The sequence below is a fragment of the Oncorhynchus mykiss genome, chromosome 6 (assembly GCF_057628025.1).
Source record: "Oncorhynchus mykiss isolate SJ-2025 chromosome 6, ASM5762802v1, whole genome shotgun sequence".
NCBI lineage: Eukaryota > Metazoa > Chordata > Actinopteri > Salmoniformes > Salmonidae > Oncorhynchus > Oncorhynchus mykiss.
Genome location: NC_143027.1, coordinates 75,311,031 through 75,335,475, shown reverse-complemented (window position 1 = coordinate 75,335,475; position 24,445 = coordinate 75,311,031). Strand labels below are relative to the sequence as shown.

The 24,445-nt window shown below is 43.0% G+C and overlaps 1 protein-coding gene across 1 annotated transcript in view; it reads left to right on the top strand.

Moving 5' to 3' along the window:
• Positions 1 to 24,130, top strand: part of LOC110526587 (Wilms tumor protein 1-interacting protein homolog) — a 31,038-nt gene extending 6,908 nt beyond the window's left edge. The window contains exons 2-8 of the mRNA XM_021607685.3: positions 8,294 to 8,395; positions 13,183 to 13,250; positions 15,116 to 15,178; positions 15,446 to 15,576; positions 15,997 to 16,048; positions 16,585 to 16,653; positions 20,410 to 24,130. Of these exons, the coding sequence (XP_021463360.2) occupies positions 8,294 to 8,395; positions 13,183 to 13,250; positions 15,116 to 15,178; positions 15,446 to 15,576; positions 15,997 to 16,048; positions 16,585 to 16,653; positions 20,410 to 20,562 (638 nt within the window). The 3' untranslated portion in view covers positions 20,563 to 24,130. The remainder of the gene's footprint in view (positions 1 to 8,293; positions 8,396 to 13,182; positions 13,251 to 15,115; positions 15,179 to 15,445; positions 15,577 to 15,996; positions 16,049 to 16,584; positions 16,654 to 20,409) is intronic.
• Positions 24,131 to 24,445: the final 315 nt, after the last annotated feature.

Below are 24,445 nucleotides of genomic sequence, written 5' to 3'. Positions count from 1 at the left end.
GTAGCTATTTGGTTATAGCCTAATGTAAAAAATAAATATTTAGCTTAACATCATTGCACTGCTTGCGAGGAGAGCTTTATTGCGAGTAGGCATTTCATTGTATTGTGTAGCTTACAGGCTCTATTATAAACGTTGATTTGATTTGCTTGAACACAATACAATATACGCTATAACAGAATAAAATAAAACAGAGAGGTGAACTATCAATTAATGTAATTTATTTGCATAGATTGAACATATTCATATCAATTGACCAAGTAGTGAACATAAATCATTACTATGTAGAATTTTTTAAACCACCATAAAATTAAGCTTTTAGTGTGATGTATTCATGCATCACAATAAACTATAACCTAAATGCATTATTACCTCAAACTTGGCCCAATTCACAGTTCCAATTGCCCATCCTAACATACCAAGCTAGAACGAGCCCTGCGTCTCAACTAATAGCCAATGTAGGCTAAGTATCCCAAGCAGGGCTACAGCAACTTCCATGGAAGGTCAGACTCTCAGGCTTTGCGGTGGCCACTGGTTTGGGTGTCCTTGGCAGACCGATGTTGCTCTAACCAAGTTGTCACATTTCGTTCTGGGTTCCACTGTGCAAAGGGGGTCCGTGGAGTTTTATGAACATCAAGGCAGACACACACAGGGAAATGTTGTTTTTCAACGTTTTCATTGGCCATTGTGGTCCATCCTCCGACGGGCTTCCACAGTGCACACACACAGCTTATAGTTCTTCATCATTCTCACCACCAGAGAGAAGAAAGGGAACAAACCACCATTTACCTACCTCTAGGCTGCTATACATATTTATTTGGTTTGTCATTCTATCGTTTTTCATAGAATTTTAGTGGTAATTAAATATAATTTATTTCAAATTTATCAGAATTAATTTTCCAGAAATAGTTACACCAGCTGCGTGTATTCTCAAATTGAAAAAACTGAGGGAGCGTCACTCCTTCATGCTCCGGCAGCACTACACCCCTGGTCCCCAAAGGTGTGGAACTCTCTGAGTTATGGGCAACATCACTGAGTGTGCTACTAACGATGAAGGGCGATGTTCTTTCTTCTCCAGATGTGTCCAGTGGTGTTGTCCTGTCCAGATCACACTGGACATAATGATTTCAATTAAGAACAAATTAGACTTTTCGTGCTTAGTCCCTCTCCCTCTCTCACCCTCTCCCTCCCTAGTCCCTTCATTCATGTTAAACACTGTCCACATCCGTTTGAGAGGGCCTTTTACGCTTTACAGCAACATTTATGGGAAATCATCTCAAGTCAACTTTGCTCAAAATGTCATGAACTTTTCCTTAGAAGCAAGTTCCCTATTCTGTTCAGTTTTTCCTGTCAAGCTTTCCTTCCTCACGGCAAGGCTTCCACCTTGGGAGATTAAATGGACATGTACCTGGCGGTCTGCACATGGACATGTACCTGGAGGTGTGCACATGGACATGTACCTGGAGGTGTGCACCTGGACATGTACCTGGCGGTGTGCACATGGACATGTACCTGGCGGTGTGCACATGGACATGTACCTGGCGGTGTGCACATGGACATGTACCTGGCGGTGTGCACATGGACATGTACCTGGCGGTGTGCACATGGACATGTACCTGGCGATGTGCACATGGACATGTACCTGGCGGTGTGCACATGGACATGTACCTGGGAGTGTGCACATTGACATGGTCCATTGTTTTGTTTACAATTCTGACTGAAGCTCCAGCAGGATTGTACAGTGGAAATAAGCAAAGCCTTAAACTACAGTGGAAATAAAGTATAGTGGAAAATAAACAAAGGCACAGAGAGAGGACAGGATTGGGGCAGTTGCTCCTATGAGTATTCAGAAGATATCAGCTCAACAAAGCCTATAAGAATGTTGCTCTACCCCACCTCATTGTCAGCATATTTCCCTGCAAACATCTCAGCACCGCTATCTGTCTCGTAGTCAGATACCGTTGTAGACAGAGGAGGCTTCAGGCAAGTGCATGCGTCTGGAATGCAGCAGAATGGGACTGAGATAGCCGGAGGAGACCTTGGTCTGGAGAATGCACAATAAACTGTGTGTGTGTGTGGGGGTGTTGTGATAATGACCTGCTTAGCAGAGATATCGTCAAGTGGTTGGAGTCCACATTCCCTCCAAAAATCAACCACCCTGGAGTGCAGACTCCCCCCTACCTTCCCCACCCTAATATAACACACTTCAGCTCTACTCCCTGGGAGCACTTGGGCCTTGCACTCAAAGTTCAGACACTCCAAGATCAGAGACCACAGATAGCCTTTGCCTTGTAAACCTTGTGAAGACTTGTCACTGCTAGCTTCACATTTCTCCAGCCTGTATCTCCTAGGAACAGCCATCTTTTCAAAGCGGAGCAGAAGAGGTACAAGTGTGGTACAGATGGTATAATAGAGGTGCATTACATTTTCAGGACCTGCCATTATCAGTGCAGATTCATGTGTTTAAATTGTATGGCAGCCAACAGTTTGTCCACACTGTTCATGGAATTCTTCGATGCCAATGCCCCAATTATGGAAAAAAACTAAAACATGTTCAGAAATATTCCTGGAAGTTCTGGAACAGTGGGGGAGTATTTAAAGACCATTAGCAGTGAGATTGGCAGACCAGGAACATTAGCAGACCAGACCAGACTAGAGTAGTATGCTGGGCTTGGAGTTTGGAGGTAGTACAGATCGACCAGCAGCCTTGGCGTAATCAAGAGAGTCTAACTGCTGTCAGCTGAAGCAAGGCAGATTATAATCAATGACCATATTTACACATAAATACGCTATATATGTTTTATTGTCACATACACATAGTAGTACGGTTAAGATCCTTGCTGAAGGCTACTGGCCCAATGCTCTAACCGCTAGGCTACCTGCAGCCCTACATGCACACCAATATCCCTGTTTTTGAGTTTACAATAACCCAAATAAGCTCCTATCCTGGTTTTAAAAAACCCAGATAAGATGCCTGGGATATGCTGATCTTAGACGGGATACTGTGGCATGTTTACATCTTATCCCATTTACTGTTGTTAAACGGTCTGCGCAGACTCAGTTTCACATAGTATCAACTTTGAAGTTCAGATGGGAAAAGTAATAGTTGGAATAGTAACTGAAGTCTGGACTCTGACTGTAGGCCTCACATGTAGGCTATTATAACATTAACTCATGCATAATTAATTGTTTCTTGCAGTAAAATGATAGACCAAATGTTAATTTTGTCTTGGGAATAGGAGTGGAGAAATATGATATCTTTCTTTCATCTTGAGAAAATGCGACTGCGCGCTTTGGGACCTGTTGTGCAGCCTAAACGTGCATTTCTTTTCTGCGACATAAAAAGCTGACAGTATTTCACTTTCAGTCATAAAATATGCTTCCAAGGCAAACTGAATTACTGTCAGAAACATGTTGGATTGTTTTCACAGATTTTCATTTCCTTAAAAAAACTCTTTGGGCTAGGCGTCCCGCTAGCATCCCGAAACCGGAGGGCACGCAATTCAAATAAATAATTATAAAAATGATGGATATTAAACATTTATGTACATACAAGTGTCATATATCGGTTGAAAGCTTAAGTTCTTGTTAATCTAACTGCACTGTCCGATTTACAGTAGGCTTTACAGTGAAAGCATGCCATGCGATTGTTTGAGGACGGCGCCCCACATCAAAATATTTTTCCACCGGCACAGGTTTCATTAATTCACAAATAATTAAAAATTCCCTTACTTTTTGAAAATCTTCCTCTGATTTGTCATCCAAAGGGTTCTAGCTATAACATGTAGTGTCATTTTGTTAGATAAAATCCTTCTTCATATCCCAAAAGGTCTGTTTAGTTGGCGCCATCGATTTGAGTAATCCACTTGTTCAACATGCCAAGATAGGAATCTGAAAATCTAGAAAAAGGACCCTAGCCCTAACAAGTTAAAACCGGTCAACAAACTGATGTCAATTTTGAACGGAAAATCTCCCCAGTCCCTAAATGTCTTCGCTGCGTGAGAGAAGCAGAAATTAAAGAGAACGCTACCAATGTCAACTACATTATTGATAATGCTTTCATTCTATTGATGAATGACATTCTGGTGAGCAAGGCTTTATTTAGTGTTCTAGAGCAACAAGGAATGACGGAAGAGAAGCTGTCTGTATATAATTATAGACTAACAAAGTTGACAAACAAATATCCTTCCTAATGTCGGAAATTATAAGCAGAAAAAAAAAATATATATATATATATATATATATATATATATATATATATATATATATATATATATATATATATAAATTAGGTGTACAAACTTTTCTTTCCGCTCCCCATTTCAAAAAATATTTTCACCGTCCTTGGGTAAATTAGCAATATTCTGTTTATTTATGGATACATAGACACTCATGGGTGGTAAATCAACGGTGCATGTAAAGCTTATCCTGAATAAATCAAAAGTTTATTTTTCGCGTACATAGATGAGCAGATGTTGAAGCAGGTGCAGCGAAATACTTGTGTTCCTAGCTCCAGCAGTGCAGTGTACAATACTGATACACAAATAATCCCAAGAAAAAAAGAAAAGAACAAACAAGAGATTAATAAATATAAGAAAAATAAGACCAGGATATGAGCAATTATCCAGAATACTGTGTGCACGTTGACATTGTCAGAGTGCTTGCAGTTCAAGATCCGTAGTCTTCAGAAACACCATGGAACACTCCAATCCAATCTGATATCTTGATCACTTTTAGTAAATCTAACTTGTTCAGGTGCTGGACAGATACAAATAAAAAAGTCTTCAACTCCCACAGTAGTTTGAGACGCACAAAACAGACAACATTTCGACACCACAGGCATCTTTTTCATGTTGACTTTTAGATGGTTACGTAACTACACTTTCCAGTCTTCTGGGTGTCTCGTCAAAGGGAATATAGAGGTCATATGGGATCTACCAACGCTGGACAGTAATATTTTATTTTCTTGCCAATGGCTATTCTAGATATTTATTTTGGCCAAGCTATTGTGATTAAGATGATTCATACTTTGGCTCTTTAACCTTATCAGAGAGAATAGCCCTAATTTTTCCTCTTATCTTTTCTGAGTGCAGGAACAGTGTCATGAGTTTAAGTTGGAATAGGAAATACCAATATTTGACTTTGGTCCAGCTGGGTGACTCTTGTTGACAGGAAACATGTGGGCCTAACCTTTGGATAGCCTTAGGGTACCATAGTCCTTCATTTAAAAAAATATTTTTGTTGTCCCACAGATTATTTTGATATGGTCCTTAAAACTTAAATATGTAAATAAATATTGATAATCAAAAAATGTAATCATCATTGTAAAGGATTACTCATTCATTTGTCTCTGCCTGCAAATCGTCCTCCTAAAAGGTAGGCGATATACAACAGGACTATTCAAAATGTAGCAAGTGTGACTGTCATCATTCTTGCTGCTTCTAGTTCAGTAGCCAAACCAGCGAGATCAGGTGCCTGTGTGGTCTCAATTAAATAGAGTAGGCCTATGTGTACATGGGCGGAGAAGCACTGAGCAGTTATTTTTGCAAGGAAATGTACTTCCTAAATAGGTCTATGATTAGGCTATAGTTTGCTACATTGCCTAGAATAGGGCTACATATTTATCACCCATATTTCTCAGTCTGATATAGGCTATAGGGCACAAAATTGCTGGGACCATTCCTGGCAAGTGATTTGTGTCACATACGCCTAAAATAACATTGCGGGACTGCGGTTGGGTTTGGGACCAGTTCTTGCTGTAGCGGGTTGGAGCCGGACAGAAAGCCAGCGAGTGCGAGTTGAAGTGAGATGATAACGATCGGTCCCACGCAGGCCTCTACTGTGCACCATGACAGTGAAGCCTGTAACTTTAGAGCTGTTTATTACTGTGTCAGTGTGAAAAATTGAGAATTAGCTTGAGAAACTGACAGATTACGTTACATTGATAACTGACTAATAGAACTCACATTGCACTGAAAAGACGTCAGAATATCAATCTTCAATTGCTTGGCCGATGGTTTCATCATTTGATTGAGGTATAGTTTGATTGAGGCAAAAATAATAGCAAATGTAATTCAATTTTACAACATCACAAAACAAAGGCTACAAAACATTTCTATACATACAACTGCTGTTAGATAGTGATGTGAGGTGGCTATTATTACTATCTGACAGATAACTAGAGGCTAGAGCTGGCCTGGCTGTAGTAGCTACTCACTAGCATAGCTTTTTCATTCACCTCAGTCGAGAGGGGATGAAACATTAGCTAACGTCACACAGTTGCCTCGTTTTATATCACATTCCAATAATACAACTGGGGGGGTTAAATTTTAGAATGGGGGGGACATGTCCCACCTGTCCCCAGTGAAAGTTACGCCCCTGATAAAACTAATGTAATTTACATTGTCAACAGTGTGATGTTTGGATTCAGTCTTGTCAGCTGGCATGTCCTCATCTTTAGTATAATAATTTTACCATAATCTCCTAAATGTTCCCTTTTAATTGCTACCATGGTTGCGCATATGCTTTCCATATTTGTTCTGTAAGAAACATTTACATTTAGCCTTATCCATATAGGCCATTTATGAGTCTAAGGGGTTAAGACCTGTCAAAGAGACATCCTGCATCTATAGCAGTATAAGTCCAGCACATATTTTAAATTGGCCTGGCTCTAGAAAGTATCATTGCCTTGAAATACTGTCAGAATAAATTGTTAGAGAGGACTAGATGATGACACTCACTTTCTTCATTACTGTCATCATGGGAGGAAGTTGGGGGGGGGGGGATCAGTCCCCTGTAGGGATGTTGTGTCCTGTAGGCGTAGTGACCCTGGACTCACCCTACTCAGGCTTTGACTCTGCACTCGTTGTTGAATGTGACCACTGCGGAGGCCATCTTGTGCGTGAGAGGAAAGCAAGGGAATCATTAGTCCAATGCTATGTCCAAATAGTTGTCACCGGCTGGGTGGCTTCCTTATCTCCTTCCTTAGTAAGGGTTTACTATTAACCTAAAAAGAACCACATAGAGGAAAGTTTGTAGTCCACACCTGTGGTTAATTCACCTTTTTTTCCACTAAATTGTCTAGTGTTTCCAGGTCAGTGGTCGTCCGTTGGGACATAGCCCACTAACTTTTGCTGAGTCACTTTGTTGTTGTGCCACATTAAGAGAATGCTTCCTGCCAACTCCTAACACCTCTGGTTAATCTATTTTTAATTTAGATACAACATAGATCAATGAACCTCACAGAGACACATTAGTTTGGTCCAAGTACTGTATATACACCCTTTATAGATCATTGATGGAACATGGAAGTTACTAGCTAAAGCAGTTACAATGACGTGTACTTTACTGCTGTATGAAAGTAGGATTCATGATGAATATGTTGATCATAATGGTTGGCAGGTAGCCTAGCGGTTAAGAATGTTAGGCCAGTAACCGAAAAGTTGCTGGTTCGAATCCCCGTGCCGACTAGGTGAAACATCTGTCAATGTGTCCTTCAGCAAGGCACTTAACCCTAATTTTTCCTGTAACACAGAACCCAAACCGGCAGCGCACGTGCGCTATCGTGCATAGATGTATTTTGTCCCCCCACACCAAACGCAATCACGACACGCAGGTTAAAATATCAAAACAAACTCTGAACCAATTATATTAATTTGGGGACAGGTCAAAAAGCATTAAACATTTATGTCAATTTAGCTAGTTAGCTTGCACTTGCTAGCTAATTTGTCCTATTTGGTTAGCTTGAGGTTGCTAGATAATTTGTCCTGGGATATAAACATTGAGTTGTTATTTTACCTGAAATGCACAAGGTCCTCTACTCCGGCAATTAATCCACACATAAAACGGTCAACCGAATCATTTCTAGTCATCTCTCCTCCTTCCAGGCATGTTCTTCTCTTGACTTTATATTGCGATTGGCAACTTTCATAAATTAGGTGCATTACCGCCACTGACCTCGTTCGTCTTTGTCACCCACGTGGGTATAACCAATGAGGAGATGGCACGTGGGTACCTGCTTCTATAAACCAATGAGGAGATGGGAGAGGCAGGACTTTCAGCACGATCTGCGTTAGAAATAGAACCAATTTCTATTTTAGCCCTTGGCAACGCAGACGCTCGTTGGCATGCGCGAGCAGTTTGGGTGCAATAATTGAATAACATAGATTTCTAAATGTATTTTGCGATGCAAGAGGTGTGGTCATCCTGTAAGTCGCTCTGCCTAATGACTACAATGTCAATGTAAAATAATGATGATTATGTCTAGATGTTAACCTGTGTCTCTTCCCTCCTCCAGGTATCTGTATCAAGTGTGGAAAGGGTGTGTATGGAGCCAGCCAAGCCTGTCAGGCCATGGGGAATCTGTACCATACCAACTGCTTCACCTGTTACTCCTGTGGTAGGTGTATATATCCCTCTGTCCTCTACTCCTACTCAGCAGCTGCATCATTGGCTGGCATCACAGATGTCCTGTATTTTCATTTCTTAGCACAACATTGATGTTGGTTGCCAGAGTGTCTTTGGGAGTTATCAGCAGAATGCTCTATTCTCTATTTGACAGGAACACAGATTATATATGGGAACTGTAGAGACGGGTTGTAGAGACGGATGATTCATCTGCAGTCAACCTGAAAAAATGTGTTTATGCATGTTGTGTGTATGTGTGTGTACGTGCGTGTGCTTGCGCGTGTGTATATTTGTGTGTGTAGTGCTGCCCTGTCACCTGACTCCAATTGTCCTCTCTTGTTTCAAGTGGAGACGAGGGTGAAGTCAGAGAGAGTTTGGAGCAAGGTTGCTTTCATTCATGCGCTGATGTACATGGATGCTGATCCCTTAGCTTTGGAAGAAATGCTTATAATTGACATGTAATTGAATACATATACTATCAGGTGTATTGTGTGGTTGAAGAATGAGGGGCAGTGTCTCTAATCCCGAGGTTTCTCTACAGATTCCTTTTGACCTGCTTTGAAAAGTGTACTTGAGTCAGACCAGAGAGATATACTGTAGTCTGTTTCTATTGGTCAGACATTATTGCCCATCTATGATGGTTTAAACAGTACAGAAAAAGATCATCTATACTTCTCTGTTATTCAGAATGAAATACGTTTGGTGAAATCTATCCAGAAGTGAAGCAAGTCTTCCCCTTCTTATTCTAGTGGTCTCTGTATATAGATGACAACAGGCCCATCTTGACTCTTGCGGTGGTTTATTCCTAACGTAAACCCTGTGATGTATTATTGGGTCTCTTATGAATGGGAATGTTTGATTTTTAGAGTGTTTTCAACCCCTGTGAGAAGTTTAGTTTTGAAGTGCCTGCAGATCTCTAAACACACCTAATGATGTATCAACTTATTTGTTGACAAACTGTTTTTGTTTTACTTTTTGACTAAAAGTCCACAAACATTACTCTGTAAGAGTCAGGAGCTCCATAGCAGAGAGAGTTCAGTTCTCTGAGACATTACTGGCTGGTAGCCTTGGGCTTTGTTTAACCATGCATAATTGAGCCCTCCTCTTGGCTTGCTCCTATGGTTGCACCCTTTTTTCATGAAATGGCCAGGAATGCAAACTACCCCCCTCCACTTCAGCCGGCCTTCCCATGAGGACCTCAATCAGACAGTCACAAAGTGTACCAGGCCTGCTTATCAGAGGGGGTCGGCCTGGCATGGGCTCTGAGCAAACAACACACACATAAACACACACACACACACCGATAAACGCGCACACACACACACAGAAAAATGTGTACGCGAGTAATTATACGCTCACACATCACGCACGCACACACACAAACACCCCCCACCTGCCCAAACATACCCACACACACTCCTCATTATTTACTAGTCTCAACTATACAGTCATAAGACATACCTCTGTGACCAGTCTCCTGTTTATTTCCTGTACTGGTGTTGATGCCCAGCTCCTGACTGGATCACCACCCACTTCCTCCTTCCACATACCTTTTGTCTGCTAGCTCACATGTATCCATGCCTATAATGGGGTACGCTAGTGATTAACTAGTTACATCTGTGTTACTGTAACACATCCTGCTTGTGCCTCTCACACCAGCCAGGAGAAAACAGCCAAGGGCCTTGTATTTCTGAAACCCGTTTATGATGCATTGTGGTTTCCTCAGTCACTCACCAGCTGCACAGGGCACACACTGGCTGGCTGGCACAGGGCACACATCTCAATGTTCTGCTGTCTGCTATGGGGATCTGTCTGAGGTATGGTAGATGGCTGCACTAAGTAGAGTTAGCCTGGCTACTCCCCATATAAATATAATCTAGTCATTCTATTTCTATGCTACTCCCTCATCTGAGTGTAAATTGTGGGATCTGGCCAAGGTTTTAAATGATGTACAACAGCTTGGTAGTGTAACCCGTGCTGCCTTTGGCAATGGTTCGACTACTTGATCATGACTTTCGCTGTGATTTAGTTGTGGGGGAGTTTCTAAGAGAGACTGAGTGGGTCATGGTTTTATCCTAGCTCTTAATGATATTAGAGAGACTGGGAGATTCCGTAGCTTCTGGGTTTTCTATTTGAGAGATGTTCTTGTGGCTCTGTTGGTGTCTTAACTTGGCTGTTCTCTTTAAAGAGAGACTTACTTAAAAACAATTTGGAAACAGCAGCAGGTCAGCACATGCTCACGTTGCCGGGATCGAAACATTCCTGTCTGAAGTCCCGAGCAATCTGAGTGAGTCACTACCTCCAGCATCCTTCTTTTACTTACCACAGTAGTGGGCAGGCCCTCCCTCCGCCTCTCCCTCTCTGCCTCCTCCCCCTCAGATCCACGCTGCCTGCCTGCAGGTGATAAAGGCCCACTTGTTCTGAGAGAGGAGAGGAGAGGAGAGGAGAGGAGAGGAGAGGAGAGGAGAGGAGAGGAGAGGAGAGGGATAGAAACTGAGAGGGTGCAACATGCTTGATGTTTCCCTCCTACAGGAAGAATATGGGGATACTGAACATTTAAAATATGGTAATCTAGGGCATTATTCAGATTATTTACATAAGGAGATATTCATTCAGTATTTATTGTGATCTCATGTCTTGGCAACTATAGTTTAAAAAAAAAAAAAAAAAGTTGGCTATGGCCAACAGCCAGGTCATTAAAAGTCAACATAGTAGCATAGGGATTTTATAAATGACACAGGTAAAATTACATGTCCAGATGCCGGGCTGGTTGGCACCAGGAGTGGCAGTCAGCAGTGCTACAGTACCGCCACCAGGCATCCATGACTGGTCCACAATCTACCACACTGACCACATGATCACTAGACTTTGATTGCTGGAGTATGACTCCTTAAGGATTTTATTTTAACTCAGAGAATTATTTTATTTGACCAGTTCACTGCAGTTTGTTGTAGTTCTCTAAAATTATTTCTGATGGGTTAAATATCTAGCTGAGAGAATGGCTCCAATTATTTCAAGATTCACGGCCCTTTATGTGCATGTCTGTGAAACGCAGCACTGAGTCATGGGAAACCAATGTTGGAGCTGTAAAAACTAAGTACAGTATCTTGAGTGTAAAATCCCAATCAGGGAGCCATTTGGTCCTGAACTCCATGGAAAATGCCACATGTCCCACCGTGCTCAGGGGCTGTGAGCTGAGGAGAAGAGGAGAGGAGCCCTGAGCCCCAGCCCACTACAGCCAGCCCAGCACTTTCCTCTCCTGTGACAAAGGCTAGAGGGAGAGAGAGGGAGGCAGGGAGCCCTCCCCCTCTCTATGAGGGAACGAGGGAGGGAGGGTGGTGGAGGGGAGTTGAATGGGACCAACTAGTGACCTCAGGCAGAAAGAATGTGCCCGTTTGCTCAGGCGGCCCGCTCCCTTAGCAGAGCACCACAGTCAGCGAGCGCCGAGGGCTTTGTGTTTCACCTTCCAGATGCACTCGCCAGAGCAAAGGTCACCAGACAGACACACAGCAACATGCCCCAGCTCTGGCTCACTGGTGTGTTGTTGATTTGAATGTAATGGTTTTTATAAGTTTAGTCACTCTGAATTAAAAGAGCTCCTCCTCTGTAGTCAACAGGAAATATGTTTTTTCTCTCTTGTCCAGCCTCCAGCCTCCAACTCTAAATGCTAATAGTTCCTCGCTTTCAGTCTTAAGTCTCACCTATTGTGTGACCAGCATTCTTCGGCTGCTATAGCCATTTATGTGGGTGTTAAATGTATTGCTATCTCCCAGCAATGTGACACTGTGTGTGAAATAAAGTGATTGCATTCATTTGGGTGTAAAAAGGGGGACATGTCTTTCCCAAGCCGGGACACGCATAAAATCAATGGCAGCTCAGGACGGCAATTAAATCTGACTAATCCTGCAGATTTATGAGCTCCATGCGCTCTGTCTGCCAGGCTGAAGTCACTGCGCTGCCAGAAAGAGAAGAGACTGCTGCTGCCATTTAGTGCATTTGAATGGGCATGCATTAAGAGAAGCATCGCAGGGGGCGCAAAGGCCAGGGCCAGTGGGAGTGAGCAGTGAGGAGAAATTCCCTTTTATCCTGTGGAATTTACTGCTACTGTGTTCATGGAGCCCCAAAATGGTGACTTTGGGGAGGGACTGACTGTTAGTATGATCCTGCCTATACCAGACATGGGGAAATCCTTTGCTCAGGCTCCTATATTTGGGCTGTGGTGGTGAGTGTGTGTGAGCTGTACACAATGGCAGGGGTGAGGGTGAGGAGGAGGGGGAGTTTGTAAAGCAATTTGGGCCTGGTCTGGATGGTGGGGCTCTATTGATTGCTTGCTGGTTCTAAGTATAAGGAGTCCCATGGGGATCAATGGATGACCAGAGTATTGAAACAGTAGTGTGGACCTCAAACGAGCAAACCTACATTATGCTACTATCATCTGCTTTAGTCACTGGTGTTTCCTGTTGACATCTGTTATCGTTGTGGCTTTAATGGAACAGAGAGGAGTCAGGGGAGTAGGAGGCAAAAAGTCAACTCCCATTTCTGTTTATTCTCAACAATACAGTTTTGTAAAATGTATTTAAAATATAATCAGGAGAACCCCTGGAGCATTTCAGCATTGCTCAAAAGGCTGGAAACACTATTTCCTTGATGTATTAACTTTCTTATAGCCTACGGGTTGGGTAAAATCACATAGCAACATTTTTACAGTCTTCACTTTGACAGGGTCTGATACAGGAACACTTCTATACCCCAGCTCACACACTTACTTCTCTTCTTCAGGGAGGAGGCTGAGAGGGAAAGCTTTCTACAACGTCAATGGCAAGGTCTACTGTGAAGAGGACTTCCTGGTGAGTTACAACATATGTTGTCCCCGCATTCCTCCTTATGCACATGCATTTATGTTTATGTTATGTTCATTATGCATATGTTCAGAGGTTGAGTTCTCCATGTCCTTCATACACACTCACCCCTCGATGACAGGCTTGGGAGAGGAGCGTTTGCATATTCTAAAACCCTCCAGAGGAAACAGACTTTCACTGCTACAATTAAAGTTAAGCACCACCCCTCCAATTCCCACTAATTTCCCCCAAATTTCCCCAAGGAGCACAATTACCCCACTGCTCTCATCCCATTACTCCCCAGCACTTAGAATTATAGAGGGAGGCGGAGTGGCTGTGGGCAGCTGCAGGTCTCAGACGGCCTCCTGTATGATGTATCCATCTGCCCAGGTTGGACACAATGGGAAACAGACACAAGTTATTAGTATGTATTGATCTCTTATAGATGTCCGTCAATCTATAATCAATGGGAACCAGGTGTTTTATAGCAGTCGTTTTTGTCTTCCAAAAAGATACAGACTTATTGTTTATTACTACTGAATTAGGTTGTTAGGTTGCCATTTACTTACTTAATGTAAATGAATCACTCCATTACACATAGACATTGCCCATTGGCCCCTAAAACAGACGTTCAATTGGTTCAGAGGATGAGTGCTAAGACTGGTATTGGGTTTCCTCATACTATAGATGTAAAGAATATATCCTAAAGGGATCAGATGGTGGATGTGATAAAGTCCCTAGCTTCCTCAGAGTATTGACCACCAGCTCTGCCCCGATGGTCTGTCTTGGTGGGTTAAAGTGGAAATCTGGAGTCACCCTCCCCATGCACCCCTCACCACCGCATCTCCACCTGCTGCCCCTGTCCCACCATTACCCTCCCCCTCCTCTCATCAGGCCATGACCTCAGGGTCATGTGCTTTGCAGATGGTCACTATGGGACAAACATAACGATGGGTAATGCATGTATAACTCACATTTAAATCCCTCATTGTCTTCAATGTGATATCTTATGTTCAAGTTACACATGTCTTACCTCGAGTTCGGGTACATCTCCTTGTGTTTGTGTGACTGTGGTGCAGACTTTTGGAGACCACCAATAGTAGAGAGCTGAGGACTGGATGTGTGCTGTACCCCTTCTGTTAGTAGAGTGCTCTGATGGGTTTGGTTTAGGACAGGTATCGTTACAGCAATGCCGCTGGTCTCTCATATACATCTCAACCAAGAGAGGAGACAAAGGAAAAAGGACCAACTCCTTTCACATCAATATAAAGAGACCAGCAGCACCCCCTATAGATGGTGTCATTTAGGCTGTACTCTGGGTCCCTACATTTACATTTAGGTCATATTGTTAGGGGTTCTCAAACCAGGGTTGGGGTCAATTCCAATTGAATTTGAAATTCCAATTACATTCTTGAAATCATTTAAGAAGTGGAGAATTTACATTGAAAACAATTCTAATTCAATTGGAATTGACTTGGAATTAGACTATTTGGACTGTTTGAATTGAAATGGAATCGAATATTTGTGGAATTGTTCAGGAAAATATTGAATTGGGAATTTAATTATTGGAATTAACTTAACATTGGAATTGAGAGGAATTGAATTATCTCTGAATTCAAAGACTGACATACAATTAAATCTGAATTAAATGGAATTTACAGGGAGAAGGAAATTTGAATTTAGTTTGTGGAATTAACCCCAACCCTGTCTCAAACACTTAAAGGTGTCACATTTAGCCATCCTCTATTTTGTAATGCTGCACTCCCAAGTCTCAACCATACACAGTTAACATTCACCATGTAACAGTTTCCATTTCTACATGTTAGAATCAAAACAAACCCCGTGATAAGTATTTTTTTTTAAATCTCCCACAGTACTCTGGCTTTCAGCAGACGGCAGAGAAGTGCTTTGTATGTGGTCACCTCATCATGGAAATGGTAAGAAATAACCTAATACTGTAGGAGGGCCTGCTAGATAGTGATAGGAGACAATCAGCAGAACAGTATGCCTGTCCCTCTCTGGGATTTCTCTTTAGCAGTACTGTATCTCTGCTTGACATGTGGCATCATACCTCCTAGTTTAGTTTTGTTTCTGTATCTGAATGCCAACGGGCTGGTGTGATTGACTCCTACTGAGGCCTCAATCTCTAGCCTTACTGTTATCTGTGTGTGTGTGTGTGTGTGTGTGTGCGTGTGTGTGTGTAGATCCTGCAGGCACTAGGCAAGTCCTACCACCCTGGCTGCTTCCGCTGTGTGGTCTGCACAGAGGGTCTGGACGGAGTGCCTTTCACTGTGGACGTGGAGAACAACATCTACTGTGTTAAAGACTACCACACGTAAGGACATGTGTCTCTCATAGATAATGCCAACATGTGTCTCTCATAGATAATGCCAACATGTGTCTCTCATAGATAATGCCAACATGTGTCTCTCATAGATAATGCCAACATGTGTCTCTCATAGATAATGCCAACATGTGTCTCTCATAGATAATGCCAACATGTGTCTCTCATAGATAATGCCAACATGTGTCTCTCATAGATAATGCTAACATGTGTCTCTCATAGATAATGCCAACATGTGTCTCTCATAGATAATGCCAACGTGTCTCTCATAGATAATGCCAACATGTGATGAAGTCAGCATGCAAGAGTTTCTTCATTCCACAGTACTTTTTAAATCCTGGTTTGTGCTGAAACTGATATAAATTATACAGCATGTACCAAGACTTGGCTTCTACTCTGTTTCCCCCACAGGGTCTTTGCCCCTAAATGTGCCTCATGCAACCAGCCCATCCTCCCTGCTCAGGTAATGATGTGCCAATGACTGCTTGTATCCTCTTAGCTCCTGTCACTAGTTGTCAGAGTCATATATAATATATACTGTCGAGGGTTGGGCCAATGCGGTTTCTGTCTGAACCTTCCCGAGATTGACATTTTCTCCTCCATAGCCGTTGCTAAGTGATAATTGACGCTTCCGCGCTGTGCTGTTTATTTCTGATAGTTTTCAAAATCTATAAAGATTTCCAGTGAAGGCAGATGAGCAATTAGTTGACACCACAACACAGTACCTACATGGATACACTTTATCCCGAATGCTAATCAATAAAAACGTTAAATTCGCTGCTCTGTTTTGCTTGTTTACAGCGGGTCATTTCATAGGGAATTGTCGGAGACGCTCTCGTATTGTTACAACTCCTACATTTTGAGAATAAAGGCACTAACATGGTGTCCCTTCTAAAACCAATGGCGTCCGTTTTGACCCAACTCTCTTAATATACAGCTCTGGTTGTTGGTGCCAGTGGAGACGGGAGGGTCTGACTGACTGTGTGTGTTTCCTGACAGGGCTCTGAGGAGACCATCCGGGTGGTGTCCATGGACAAGGACTACCATGTGGAGTGCTATCACTGTGAGGTGAGACAATGTCATTACCACACTGTTTGTGTTTCTTGTCTTATTTATGTGTTGAACGTAACCAGCACATTGGCTATGATCATTAATCCATTTTAGTGTAAATGCTACGGCAGTGTGGGTGTATGTTTCTGTGAGTATGTGCACTACACACACAAGCTGATCCTGAGTGAGGGGCAACCCAATGTGATGACTCATTGTCCAGGCACATTCCAGAGTTGACCTGTGGGAGAGGAGAGGGTAGGGCTGATAGCGCTGGACTCAGCTGGACATCAGACCAGGGGTCGTTGTTGGACTACCCTGGAATCTCAGCACTCTGAGAGACCGCTCAGACCACTTACTCACTCAGACACATGTACAGGAAATCATCCCACGTGACCTACAAACCTCAGTGTAATCAAAGTAATTAGTGAAGTCAGCCAAATTGAATTCCTGACAGTGCATTCATTAACACAGCAGTTTAATGATAGCTGTGTCAAGTGTGAGTCATTGTAACCAGGGCTCAAATAAAGTGTGTGTGAGTTTGATCAAGAATTCCATGTTTAATGGCAAAAGCTGGTTGACTCATTTCATTATCACACGTTTCAGGGAATAGCTCGTATCCCGTCTAGGTGAGTGATAAAGGTATTATGTAGACAATAGGTAATCATTCAGCAGCCTCTGTGGGGTTGACAGTCATTACAGGGGTCTAAAGTCCGGGTCTAAAGTCCAGGTCGGCAGGGGATGGAAAATTCATCACATATTTTTTAAAAATGGTTAAGAGCCCCGTATGTAATTATTTTTGTTTAAATTTAACCAGGCAAGTCGGTTAAGAACAAATTCTTATTTACGATGACGGCCTAGGAACAGTGGGTTAACTGCCTTGTTCAGGGGCAGAACGACAGATTTTTACCTTGTCAGCTCGGGGATTCGATCTAGCAACCTTTCAGTTACTGGCCCAACGCTCTAACTTCATCAGCGGCCTCTCATATCAGTCGAGACGTATAAAAGGTACAGTAAATATTTGAAATATGGATCGTTTTGATATCCAGCACCTGCTCAAAGGCATTGGATGGGTGTAGGGCTGGGCAATATGGCCAATATAGGTCATTTCATATCCCGATAACGATACACATCATGATATAGCACATTTTCTGTAATAAATAAATAGCTTATATTAAATGACCACATGTAAAGGCCTATTTCTTATTACATTTTGAATTATACTCAACAAATAAAAGGTACTTACTCATGTTTGATTATTTCTCCTTTTATTTAGAACCTTTGTGCAAAGTTTCCACTAAAATATGAATGTATAAAATCTTAAAAGGTCAATAGAATACACTTCAACTATAGTTGCAAACCAAATAAAAATAGGCCTAAAATGTATATACAGTGCCTTGCGAAAGTATTCGGCCCCCTTGAACTTTGCGACCTTTTGCCACATTTCAGGCTTCAAACATAAAGATATAAAACTGTATTTTTTTGTGAAGAATCAACAACAAGTGGGACACAATCATGAAGTGGAACGACATTTATTGGATATTTCAAACTTTTTTAATAAATCAAAAACTGAAAAATTGGGGGTGCAAAATTATTCAGCCCCCTTAAGTTAATACTTTGTAGCGCCACCTTTTGCTGCGATTACAGCTGTAAGTCGCTTGGGGTATGTCTCTATCAGTTTTGCACATCGAGAGACTGACATTTTTTCCCATTCCTCCTTGCAAAACAGCTCGAGCTCAGTGAGGTTGGATGGAGAGCATTTGTGAACAGCAGTTTTCAGTTCTTTCCACAGATTCTCGATTGGATTCAGGTCTGGACTTTGACTTGGCCATTCTAACACCTGGATATGTTTATTTTTGAACCATTCCATTGTAGATTTTGCTTTATGTTTTGGATCATTGTCTTGTTGGAAGACAAATCTCCGTCCCAGTCTCAGGTCTTTTGCAGACTCCATCAGGTTTTCTTCCAGAATGGTCCTGTATTTGGCTCCATCCATCTTCCCATTAATTTTAACCATCTTCCCTGTCCCTGCTGAAGAAAAGCAGGCCCAAACCATGATGCTGCCACCACCATGTTTGACAGTGGGGATGGTGTGTTCAGGGTGATGAGCTGTGTTGCTTTTACGCCAAACATAACGTCTTGCATTGTTGCCAAAAAGTTAACTTTTGGTTTCATTTGACCAGAGCACCTTCTTCCACATGTTTGGTGTGTCTCCCAGGTGGCTTGTGGCAAACTTTAAACAACACTTTTTATGGATATCTTTAAGAAATGGCTTTCTTCTTGCCACTCTTCCATAAAGGCCAGATTTGTGCAATATACGACTGATTGTTGTCCTATGGACAGAGTCTCCCACCTCAGCTGTAGATCTCTGCAGTTCATCCAGAGTGATCATGGGCCTCTTGGCTGCATCTCTGATCAGTCTTCTCCTTGTATGAGCTGAAAGTTTAAAGGGACGGCCAGGTCTTGGTAGATTTGCAGTGGTCTGATACTCCTTCCATTTCAATATTATCGCTTGCACAGTGCTCCTTGGGATGTTTAAAGCTTGGGAAATCTTTTTGTATCCAAATCCGGCTTTTAACTTCTTCACAACAGTATCTCGGACCTGCCTGGTGTGTTCCTTGTTCTTCATGATGCTCTCTGCGCTTTTAACGGACCTCTGAGACTTTCACAGTGCGGGTGCATTTATACGGAGACTTGATTACGCACAGGTGGATTGTATTTATCAACATTGGATCATTCAGAGATCCTCACTGAACTTCTGGAGAGAGTTTGCTGCACTGAAAGTAAAGGGTCTGAATCATTTTGCACCCCCAATTTTTCAGTTTTTGATTTGTTAAAAAAGTTTGAAATATCCAATAAATGTCGTTCCACTTCATGATTGTGTCCCACTTGTTGTTGATTCTTCACAAAAAAATACAGTTTTATATCTTTATGTTTGAAGCCTGAAATGTGGCAAAAGGTCACAAAGTTCAAGGGGGCCGAATACTTTCGCAATGCACTGTATATATTGGGGGGGCTTGCCTGTTTTGCATGTTATTTTGGCATTAATACATGTTACATATCAATATGTATTTGGTACCTTGGGTCGAGTGTTAGCACACGAAACTCCTGTTTCTCGACCGTGTAAATTTGGGCCATGTCTTTGCAGATGTAAGTTGTAATGGCAGCTGTTATCTCTTTCCCTCTTCGTGATTCTTTGCCATATGCTGTGCCGCGGGCAAAAGCCTCTTGCAACGCCTGAGTCGGGGGGGGGTTGTTTTGAGCACTCGACTGTACTTGTTTGGGTCTCATCTGTAGACTCTCTCCATACTGTTTCACATGATTCTTGCGTAGGTGGTAAAAGAGGTTAGTGGTGTTTGAGCCTGTTGTCGGGACCGGCCTGCGGCATATTTTTGCAGAGGACGGTTTGCTGGTCTGTGTCAGACTTTTCATACCCAAACCACGTCCACGTGACCGTAGTAGCCCCTCTTTTAGGTACGAGCTCTGTGTCTCTGTGCTCTGTGTCACGTTCACTCTCCTCCATGTTTGTTTGTGTTACAAATTTCCGTGTGGAAGAACACAGTGTTGTCCAATTGACAAAAGATATTGCCGTAAAGAGTGTGATTTGCGACACAACGAAATAAACGAGCATAATATGAAGCGATAGACATTTTTCTATCGTCACACGATATATATCGTCATATCGCCCAACCCTAGATGGGTGTATATAATATTTTCCTTCACAAATGTCCAGCTACTGCAGTTCACTGAGTCTATCTCTCTCCCTCGGTGTTGTAGGACTGTGGCCTCCAGCTAAATGACGAGGAGGGTCACCGCTGTTACCCCCTGGATTGCCACCTGCTCTGTCACGGCTGCCACATCCGCAGGCTAAAGGTCCCGGTGCCCGCCCACCCGCCCCCCAGCTACCCACTACACGTCACTGAGCTGTGAGAGGAACCAACCCCAACCCACCGCTGACCCGCCTCCCAGGTGACCTGAGACAACATAGCAGAAAGAAGAAGGAATCCCCCGCCCACGGAATCCCGGGAACTTCAGAACCTCTTCTTGCATGACAGAACAGAACAGAGAGACCCTGGGAGACTTCGCTCTCTACTTGCCGGCCGTGCCCTGGGGAGAGGAGATTGATACAGGGCCATGGACAAGTCACAAGACCGGGCTGGGAGATATTCCACCTCTCTCTCTCTCTCTCTCTCTCTCTCTCTCTCTCTCTCTCTCTCTCTCTCTCTCTCTCTCTCATCAGTTTTTTTTCTCCCTCCTTTCGGTCTGTGAACAGTGAAGCAGGCTGAGGCCCCAGCCCACCCAGATACCCTGGCTGACGTCAGCACAATGACCCCTGCACATTCATCACAGTGGGGACTGGCCTGGATGGAGGGAGGGGGCCACTCTCTCTCTATCCCTCTCTCCATCGCTCTCTTTTTTACTGCCTTTCTGTTTTCTTCATTCCTTCGAGCTGAAGCCCTATGCCATGATGCATTTACTGCTCCTCTGTCAGAGAGAGAGCTGGACAGCGTCTCTGCCAGGAGGCTGGGAGGCCATGAAGCAGGCTGCTACATAACATTCCAGCACTGTCTGGCAGGGTTAGAGGGTTGGACATGCTGTGCCTTCAGAGTGGCCTTCCACTGAGAAACCTTACCGCATGGTGACAGTGACAATGGCACAATCCAGCTAGCTACGGCTCCTTTTGGCTATGCAAGGGTACCGAGTCTACCAGCAACAACCGCGCTCCTTCATGTGACTCTGTGACACAGTCTCCTGTACCATCCCTTCATGTGACTCTGTGACACAGTCTCCTGTACCATCCCTTCATGTGACTCTGTGACACAGTCTCCTGTACCATCCCTTCATGTGACTCTGTGACACAGTCTCCTGTACCATCCCTTCATGTGACTCTGTGACACACCCTCCTGTACCATCCCTTCATGTGACTCTGTGACACACCCTCCTGTACCATCCCTTCATGTGACTCTGTGACACAGTCTCCTGTAACATCCCTTCATGTGACTCTGTGACACAGTCTCCTGTACCATCCCTTCATGTGACTCTGTGACACAGTCTCCTGTAACATCCCTTCATGTGACTCTGTGACACAGTCTCCTGTAACATCCCTTCATGTGACTCTGTGACAGTCTCCTGTAACATCCCTTCATGTGACTCTGTGACAGTCTCCTGTACCATCCCTTCATGTGACTCTGTGACACAGTCTCCTGTACCATCCCTTCATGTGACTCTGTGACACAGTCTCCTGTACCATCCCTTCATGTGACTCTGTGACATAGTCTCCTGTACCATCTCTTTGCGCCAGTACTACTTGGCATAGCGGATGTTTGTGGCACCAAATGCGCTGTCAGTAGCCAGTAGCCACAGCACTAGCCTGGGCTGGCACTCATTCCACTTAGCAGTCTTAGAAGACGTGACCTCGAGAGATTCACAAGCAGTGTCTCAACGATTATATAACAAGATAAAAAGTTAGAAGAACGTAGATTGTCTTTTATACATGCCTATATATTTTGCAGACAAGATTCTAGAAGTGTAGTGTATTTTTTTGCTGCGTTATTATTATCAAATGGAATCGGAGGCCAAGCGAGCTGTCACCGTCTTAACGGTCCTCTGAAGGGTGTTGGTCCGTTGTTTAATTTCTCCTCAAGGACACATGTCCTAGAGGCCTCTGTGTTGTCACTCTGCTTGGTCATGCGATCCACAGACCTGTTAACATGTACAGTTCCACACACTGGTTATTTGACCCATATGGCAGCACTGAGTAAGTGAGTGTCTGACCATCGAGAGTCCCCACATATCCTCCTCATGCACACGTAACAGTGTCATACCTACTGGTTGATCTGATTGTCTGGTTGGTTGTGGGAGTTGCTGGTCCAACCCATGTCTCTGGGGAATCCATCCCCCGTGTTTTCCCTCGCTGGTTGTGCCGTTGTGTGCATCTGTGTGTGTGTGTGTGTGTGTTAGTCTGTTGGTCTATAGACACTGAGTGTACTAAACATTAAGAACTGCTCTTTCCATGGCATAGACTGACCAGATGAATCCAGGTGATGTCACTTGTTAAATCCACTTCAATCAGTGTAGTTGAAGACAGGTTCAACCTGATTTTTAAGCCTTGAGACAATTGAGACATGTATTGTGTATGTGTGTCATTCAGAGGGTGAATGGGCAAGACAAAATATTGAAGTGCCTTTGAACGGGTTATGGTGTAGGTGTCAGGCGCACCGGTTTGTGTCAAAGACTGTAACGGTGCTGGGTTTTTCCCGTGTGTATCAAGAATGGTCCACCAGCCAAAGGACATCCAGCCAACTTCACACAACCGTGGGAACTGTTGGAGTCAACATGGGCCAGCATCCCTATGGAACACCTTCGACACCTTGTAGAGTCCATGTCCGATGAATTGAGGCTGTTCTGAGTGCAAACGTGGTGTAACTCAATATTAGGAAGGTGTTCTTAATGTTTGGTATACTCAGTGTGTGTGTGTGTGTGTGTGTGTGTGTGTGTGTGTGTGCACCAGTGGCAGTGCCATGGTGCATGTACCTTGTTGAGTGAGCAGGACAACGGCCATCCAGCTCCACAAAACGACCCATGCTCTCTCAATCTCTCTCCAACAGAAAGGATGGGTTAAGGCTCTGACTCAGGCCTACCCAGTACCTGCTCACAGTAGCCTAGTCAGAGGAACTGTCCTCTCATACTACTGAATCTAACAGACAAGGAGGCTGACGTAGAGATTACGGAGAGGCGTGGCCGACACAGGCATCATGTGCTTTCTGATGTATCCCTCGATGAGATTCTTTGGAATGTAATTATTAGTGTATGTTTGGCAAACTGTTGTTTAATTTTTGCTCTGCTCCCAGTTGTACATTTACAGAAGTGAAAAGGCTAGTATCCCTGGAGTACATGTTTTTGCTGGGAAATTCCCTTTGATGGTAGATAAACTGAATCTCAGCATAGTATGATGAGACTCCTAGTCAAGGAATGTGTAATACACTTGAAGAATGAGGCAATGGCATTTTCTGAACTGTAGTTTGAATAGTACAATAAGACCCACTCATCAATCTCAAATCATTTTTCATTAAAGCAGAAAATGTTTAGACTTGACAAGAGTTGATCCCCTTTAATGTTGTCTTAATACACCTCTTTTAAAAAATACTACTTCAGTTCCATTTCTATTGCATAGCACACAGCTAGTTTCCCCAGACCTGTGCATAGAGGCTAGTTTTTCTTTCATCCTCATAAATCACTCTGAAAGTGAAGACCTCTCTCTCCTATCAGTAGTTTTCAATAAGCACATATGACACCTCTGTCACATCACTTTTGTATCGCTTTTGTATAAGTGTTTGATTACCTAGATGGTTCATAAAAAAGGAAACTAGATTTATTTATCTAAACATGAAAAAGTCTAAAGTTATTTAATGTATTAAAAATCGGGACGTATCATTTAACTGTAGATTATATAATCTGCTTTTTAAATAAAGTGGTTTTGTAGCTAACTTAAACCAAATGATGATGTCTTTTTTGTTGTATGTGAAGTCATGATCATTTCTATCCAAATGATGGCATTTTGTTGAACTACAACACAAATACCTTGTTACCATACTATTACCATGTTATTACCATTTTATTGCATGCTGTAATGTAGTGCTGCCATTGGACATAAATCAACAACGAAATGTGGTAAACTTGGGAAGGATGTGGGAAGGATTTAGCCTGAACTTGATAGTGATATGGACAACTGACTTTCCCATGGCCTTGCCTTGTCTCCCTGTGGAGAAGATGGATGCTTACAAAGATGAAAAATCCCAGCTCTGGATGAAAG